The 7,106-nt window shown below is 40.6% G+C and overlaps 1 protein-coding gene across 1 annotated transcript; it reads right to left on the minus strand.

The window, feature by feature from the left end:
• Positions 1-3,528: 3,528 nt before the first annotated feature.
• Positions 3,529-4,629, minus strand: LOC132888481 (ribonuclease inhibitor-like). The gene is made up of 3 exons (XM_060924527.1): positions 4,442-4,629; positions 3,891-4,064; positions 3,529-3,686 (listed from the first exon to the last, which is right to left on the minus strand). The coding sequence occupies exons 1-3, from the start codon at positions 4,627-4,629 to the stop codon at positions 3,572-3,574; spliced, it is 477 nt and encodes a 158-aa protein (XP_060780510.1). The 3' UTR covers positions 3,529-3,571.
• Positions 4,630-7,106: the final 2,477 nt, after the last annotated feature.

A 7,106-nucleotide genomic window follows, 5' to 3' on the forward strand; every position in this document is an offset into this window, starting at 1 on the left:
TTGACACTCTTTCTTGGATGGTTACTGGTTCTTGTTCTGGGAGGTTGCTGTGGTCAGCTCTTAGGTCCACTAACCATTGGGCATCGGTGTTGTGTGATGCCGTTCTTTCCCATATGTCTTTCCAGTATTTTTCCACCTCAGCTCTTGGTGGGTCTGACCGGTTGTTGTTCCCCTGCCATTGAGAGTACACCTTGGCTGGTTCAGTGGAGAACAGCTTGTTTATTCTCCTGGCCTCTCCTTCCTTGGTGTATCTCCTCAACCGGGTGGCCAGAGCTGTTAGTCGCTGTTTGGCAGTTTCGAGTGCCTCTGGTATGGAGAGTGAGTTGTACTTCCTGGGCGCCCCTTTATTCACCATGTTCCCTTTCTGTAGTTCAGCTAGCTGGCTAACTTCTCTCCTTGCTGCCTTTATCTTGGCCTCTAATCGTCTCTTCCATGGTGGATACTGTTTGTTATGTCCCGAGCCCACCTTGTGTCCAAGCATCTCCATGATTACTGTTGCTGTACTGTGTATCAGCTTGTTGGTCTCAGTGATGGTTCTTGTGGAGATTGTCTTCAGAGCAGCATTCACATCTACTAGTAGATCTTCTGAAGGTACTTGGCAACTCAGCTTCGGTATTTGTCGGGGGCTCCAGGTTTCCAGTTGGGTCACGATCTTCCTTCTCAGGTCAGCAGCTCTTGTGTTGAGGCTGTTAGCTGTTGGGGCTTGGTACCCAATCTCTGGTTGTGGGGATGATGACATCTCCCCGCTGACCTGTCTTCCTGGCTCCCCCTTGCCGTAGCATTGTTGTATTTCATTAATCTCTAGTTGTGATAGCAGATTTCGATTATGGATGTTGGAACACTGGGCTAATGTTTCTTTGCCTTGATTGTGGGTTTCGAAGTATCCAATGGTCCCACATTCTCTGCATGTATCCCCTCTCTCTGGGATTGCTTGTATAGTAGCATTCCAGCAAATCCGTATTTTCTGTCCTCGTCCATCGATGTCTTGTTCCAGTAGCCCATTTCTCATCAGTTTGCCCTGGTTCCCTAGCAACTGACGCAGACCTTGTTGACCCGGGCGACGTCTGAGCCGGTATGACTCTATCAGTTATGTTTTCACTCATTCCTGAGGTAGGCTGATATATCATGAGGGGTTTTGCCTAAGGACCCTTACTGGATGATGTTTTGCCCCGACCGGGATTCGAACCCCGATCTCCTGCGTCGTAGTCAGTGAGCATTACCACTGTACTATCCAGCTGATTGATATATATATATATATATATATATATATATATATATATAAAAAGCTTAGACTACAAAATATAATAGTATAAACCATATAATATTTCAACAAGATGTAAAGTGTCTATCAAGGAATTTTCAAAACTGGGTTTTTCTACAAAATATATAATTGTAAAATATACAGGTATCCTTCTCAATAAAAAACACTGTAGTTGCATGTTACTTTGCATTATTGTCTGAATATATTTAAACTAAATTCAAAAAGAACAAATACCCTTGAATGCATTGTGCATGGTATGGAGTCCACAGCTGCCAACCACTAACAACAGTTTGCTGAATTGATCTTTTTGCTGGTCTTGCATCATTTCTAAAAACTTCCAGTTTACATTGGGGCCATCCATTGAGATGCTCAAGAGATTTCTCAAGTCCATATCCTTCACACATTCCTGAAAAAAAAAAAAACACAAAGATGCTTTGTATTATAACTTTAAATAGCAAACAAGAAGTGTCACAATAACCACTGAGCATAAGTTGTACACATAATTATATTTTAGTTTTGAAGATAACTGATAAAATTTAATTATTATGTATTATCATAATAAATCTTATCACGTTATTCCTAACTGATTATGTACACACTTTCAACATGGACTCATTTTACACACAAGTATAGATTATAAGATAACAATGCTTAAGTAATAACTTTATCATAACTTAAGAAAATGTTGATACATGTAGATGATTATAAATTAAAATACTTACATTGAAATGGCTGACCACGTCCACTGCTGTCGCATGTCCAAGGAACGCTGATCCAAGATAGTGAGTTTTCACAAGCTTGTTGTCTGGCTCTGCTTTAACATCACTGGACCAAAATCTGACATGAACGTCCATTTGTTTGAGCTTTGTTTTTTGGTTTAAGCTTTCATCAAACATTAAAACAAAGCTATCGGTACCAATGTTGTTGATCAGCTGTTTCAGAAAGTAAGGAGCCAGACCAAACCGCAGCAAGTACGCGGTTTTATCTGCGCCACAACTGAATAATTTGGCGATCGCACTGTCGCTGAACATCGTCCTGAAATAGTCCTCCATGTTGGAATTTGAATTGTAAGAACTGTGTGTTGCGGCAGTCCGAAGTGTCCACAACAGTTCTGCCTTCAGAACATCCATACTATTTGTAGCGATATCTGACACTGTCATAGTTACATTTTTCGAAGTCGTAGCAGTGGGCCTGTCGCTCCCGGTTCCTCCTTCAGTCGTTACAAATGACGTTATTTTACTCTTTTGCTGGCGCATAAGCTCTCGGTGTCGCTGACCTTCAGCGTGGGTGAACAACGCATTTTTTCCCATGTTTCCCAACGAACGTGTTTTTTTACACACACGGCAGTAGAAAGCGTATTTATCTGCATTTACCGGCGTGACCCACGCTTTGAATGGTTTGTCTTCCACCCAACCTTCGTTGAATACGCACTTCCGTGCCGATGGCATTGTTATCGCGTGTTTACTGTGATACGGGTGAATGATTAACTATAATAGCGCCATTTATCAAACACGAGGTGAAATAGGACGATTGCGCATCATCTTCTGCGCATATTGAGAAATTCCGCTCTGTGATAGCCGCTCCTATTTTAAAGATTTGGCCAACTACGTAATTAATGACTTTTAATACGAAATTGTGGATTTTAATGACTTTTAATGACCTTAAAAAGAGAAAATTGGAATTAATGACTTTTAATGACGCGCGGGAACCTTGATTCTGTACGTAGCCAGCCATATAAACTTATTAAATAATTAAATAAATTAACTTACCTTGTACAGCCATGGGTCTGCACCTCTTCCCAGGCATTTACATTCCGTTTTCGACGTGTCTTTCGCAGTGCATTTGTGACCCACCCCCACGACGTGTCTCCGGGTCTCTACTGATGTGACTCCACTTGCTCTCTGGTAGATTTGTGACTGACTTTTTTTCTTGAAAATTTTGACTTTTTTCTCGAAAATTTCGACTTTTAATCTCAGAATTTTGAAAAATATATTTTCTCCAAGTGGCCCTAATACGCTTCCGTACATTTGGGACAGTTTAAAGAATACAACAAAGAAACACAGCATGTGTTTTACTAAATTATTTGACGGATTAGCTTAATGTTCTGATTAGCATGTGGATAATGAGATCATTTCTAAACTGCTCAGTGCACTGTTTGAAATCTACAGACACCACAACACTGACACGACGACATCTACTGTATTTCACGGCTCTATCAGAGCCTCTGGATGATGAATGAAGTGTGTATTAGATGTTACCTCACAGTCTCCAGTTTACAGTGTGGATTCTTCAGTTCTGCAAAGAGCAGCTTCACTCCTGAATCCTGTTCTGACTCAGATTCAGCTCCCTCAGGGTGGAGGATTCTGATCTGAGAGCTGTGAGCAGAGCTGAACATCCTTTCTCTGTCAGATTACACTCACGGAGTCTGAAAGCACAATAAATCACAGTTAACTGTGGGTTTTTCTTCAGCAGTTCTGTGTGCAGAAGGGGGTCTTTTCTCCTCAAACTACTCATTACTACTGAAAAAGACATGAAAACTCGATGAATGATTGATAACCTAAAGGCAAACTGTTCAGCACTAACATCACTAACTGAAGTTTACAGATTAATATATAATTCAGTTCCGTACTGAAGTTTTTCAGCTCTGCAGTGTGGATCCTTCAGTAAAGCAGAGAGTTGCTCTGCTCCTGAATCTCCTGCGATTTTCCCACTCAGATTCAGGTCCGTCTGCAGGATTGGCTTTATACCCACAACTTTAGTCACATGATCATAAGCTTTCTGTGCATTGGGACTTTTCAACAACCTGTAGAGAGAGAAAGAACAGATAAATAATAACAGTCATTTATCATTTATTACACTGAACAGCAACGCAGTGTTACTTTTTCACTAATTGTTTGGTCCTTGGTGGAAAACTAATTTTAAACATTCACACTCTCACTTCAGCATCATTCTGACTTCAGATTTCTTTAAAAAAATATGAGGATTAAAAATAAGCAAAAAAAAAATCATAAAAATATTGTAAACAAATATTGTAATTTTATGATTCGTGTACAATCATAAAAATACTGTCAATATGTTAGAAGTGTGAGTAACAGTGCACTATACAGTGGTGCAAACAGCAAAACTTTACTAATTAGTCAGAATGAAAGCTGTGTGCATTTACTGGGGGAAAGTGCTCACCTCAGTGTACATTTTCTATCATTCAGCAAATTCCTGAACTCCTTCATTCCTGATGCTCCAGGGTCGTTCCCTCTGAGATCCAGCTCTCTCAGGTGTGATGAGCGCTGTGACTTCAGAGCTTCAGCCAGATCAGTGTATCCTTTCTCTGTTATATTACAGTCTGAAAGTCTGGAGAAGGCTGAAAACATATCTGTTTAGTCAAGCCTTGTGTTAATGGTGTTTATGAGGTAAAGGAGTAGATCTGGAGGGTCCTCAGACAGAGTGTTTTGGTAAACTGGGATGTATGGATGCTGTCAGTCCCCACTCGCTTGCTCACTCGAGTTTGTTGACGGTGTAGTGGCTGCTGCTTTATGTCCCGGGGCTCCCTCATGCCTGTGTTACCTTCTGACTCTCCCCTTTTAGTTATGCTGTCATAGTTAGGAGTCCCTGCTTGTACTCAGTGCAATATGTATATTGTTCCTACTTATTCAGGTGACATTGGGCATACCTAACAACCTGTGTTTTCTCTCTCTTCTCCCCCCCCAAATCTGTCCCTCTGAGTTACATGTCGGTCCTGGGGTCGAGATGCTGACCTCTTCTGCTCCTCGGACCTGCTTGATCCATCCTGGTGCCCTGTGTCTGGTTGGAGTCTCATCACATCGCTCCTGTGGAGGACGGCCCCATGTGGACAGTTGGGGGTCGTGCCTGGAGGACGCTCTGGACTCTTGTAGTGGTGCTTTTGTGGCTGGGGACTGCAGTTGACTTGCTGACTTTAGGACTGCAGTTGACCTGCTGACTTTTGACTTGCAGTTGTCGTGAACGGTTTTGCACTCGAGTTTCCATCGGTGGGGGGTTTATAGCATCAACGAAGCTGACTTTGTTAGGACTGTTAATGTTATAGTCATGTTGTCTGTTGTTGCCCAGATGGGGTTGAGTTCCCTTTGGAGTCTGCTTCCTCTCGAGGTTTCTTCCTCGTGTCATCTGAGGGAGTTTTTCCTTGCCACCGTCACCACAGGCGTGCTCACTGGGGATAGATTAAGGATAAAATTAGCTCATATTTTAAGTCATTCAAATTCCGTAAAGCTGCTTTGCGACAATGTTTATTGTTAAAAGCGGTATACAAATAAACTTGACAAGGAGCAGAAAGTTCAGCATGTAGTTAAGGGTGGATTTGGGGAAATGTTCTCAATGCTCCTTACTGAGAATACCGATCTAACTTTTTGAAGACCCACAGTCATTGATGTGTGACTTAGTGCTGTAAAGCATTATGCAGTTCTCACAAGTCATTGTACCAACAAAATGATTTTGAATCTGATGTTCAAAGGCAAAATTCTTCCATAATGTTGCTTTAAATCCCACACTAAAGGGATAACATCAAGTGTCTAGCCTGCTGGTTCAGTGGTTAAGATGCTGATCATTGATCAGATGGCTGAAAAATTAAATTCCACATCTATCAAACCTCTGTTGGTCCCTTGAGCAAAGTCCTTATCCCTTTTTGCTCCAGGGTCACAGCATAATGGCTGACCCCTCCCCCCATTCTAACCCCATTTTATTGATAATACAGCCATTTTTCACTTTGGCACCAAATTCCTTATGAACATGTTATGATCTACATTTGGCTGGAAATTGATGGCATGGGTTACTTTAGTACTCAAACGCCAGTTTATGCTTTTGTTTGTGGACTTTGATTTGAAATAAGGAGCCAATATATGTCTTCACCCAAGGAAGCTAGTGGTTGCTAATAAGCCCTCAGTCATCAAAACTCAACACATCTATAAGGCTTAAGCCTTTCTAACATTACATGTCTAGTCTGCTGGTTCAGTAGTTAAGACTCTGATCATTGATCAGATGGCTGAAAATTTAAATCCCCCACCAAGCAAACCTTAGGAATCTTCACCTTATGTAAAAGAATCCGCTTTTCCCTTCCCTTATTCGGGCCTACCTTTCTCATTCCTTTCTCCTCTACTCCTGAAGATGTTCTGGTTTGTTGTAAATCTTCTCTCGATGTTTCTGCACCTGAGCTCTCGATGCCTTCTTACCTTCACTTTCCTTTGCTCTTCATACTAAGGAATACACAGTTAGCATTAATCTAATCTATAGAACAATAAATAATACACACTTGTACTAATTTCCAAAAAGTAACTGTTCATACACATCACCGTAATATTATTTTTCATTACTGCAACAGGACTCGATATTGCATGGCAATGAAAGCGACACCTTCTAGTAATGAATGACATTTAGCGAAGCTTGCATAAAATGACAGAAGCCATCAGAGGTGGAAAGAGTACTAAAATATTATACTCAAGTACAAGTACTGTTACTCTGATGAAATTTTACTTAAGTACAAGTAAAGTTACCAGACAAAAAAAATCTACTCAAGTAAAAGTAAAAAGTAGATCATTTAAAATGTACTTTGAGTAAAAGTAAAACGTTACTTTTAACAATGGGTGTTTTCTGCCTCCATTGTGTTGTGCAAAAATGAAAAAGAAGAGGAAACAAGGATATATGTACATCTCAACCCAGATGTTTTATTTAAAGGAAGTGTATCAAATTGAATGCTTAGGATAATGCTGCATTAAAACTGAGACAAACAAAAAAAGGTCAATACAATACCATGGCCAAGCCATACATTTTTTATGAGATTTTTTAATTTTTGTGCGATTTAAGGCATTGTCTTTTGTGG

Source organism: Neoarius graeffei, chromosome 6 (assembly GCF_027579695.1).
Source record: "Neoarius graeffei isolate fNeoGra1 chromosome 6, fNeoGra1.pri, whole genome shotgun sequence".
Lineage (NCBI taxonomy): Eukaryota > Metazoa > Chordata > Actinopteri > Siluriformes > Ariidae > Neoarius > Neoarius graeffei.

Excerpts from the sequence above, each read along its gene's own strand:
- LOC132888481 (XM_060924527.1), bottom strand. The coding sequence starts at position 4,629 with ATGTTTTCAGCCTTCTCCAGACTTTCAGACTGTAATATAACAGAGAAA. Across the intron at positions 4,065-4,441 it reads GATAGAAAATGTACACTGAG|GTTGTTGAAAAGTCCCAATG; the intron begins GTGAGCACTTTC and ends CTCTCTCTACAG. Across the intron at positions 3,687-3,890 it reads TGCAGAGCTGAAAAACTTCA|ACTCCGTGAGTGTAATCTGA; the intron begins GTACGGAACTGA and ends TTGTGCTTTCAG.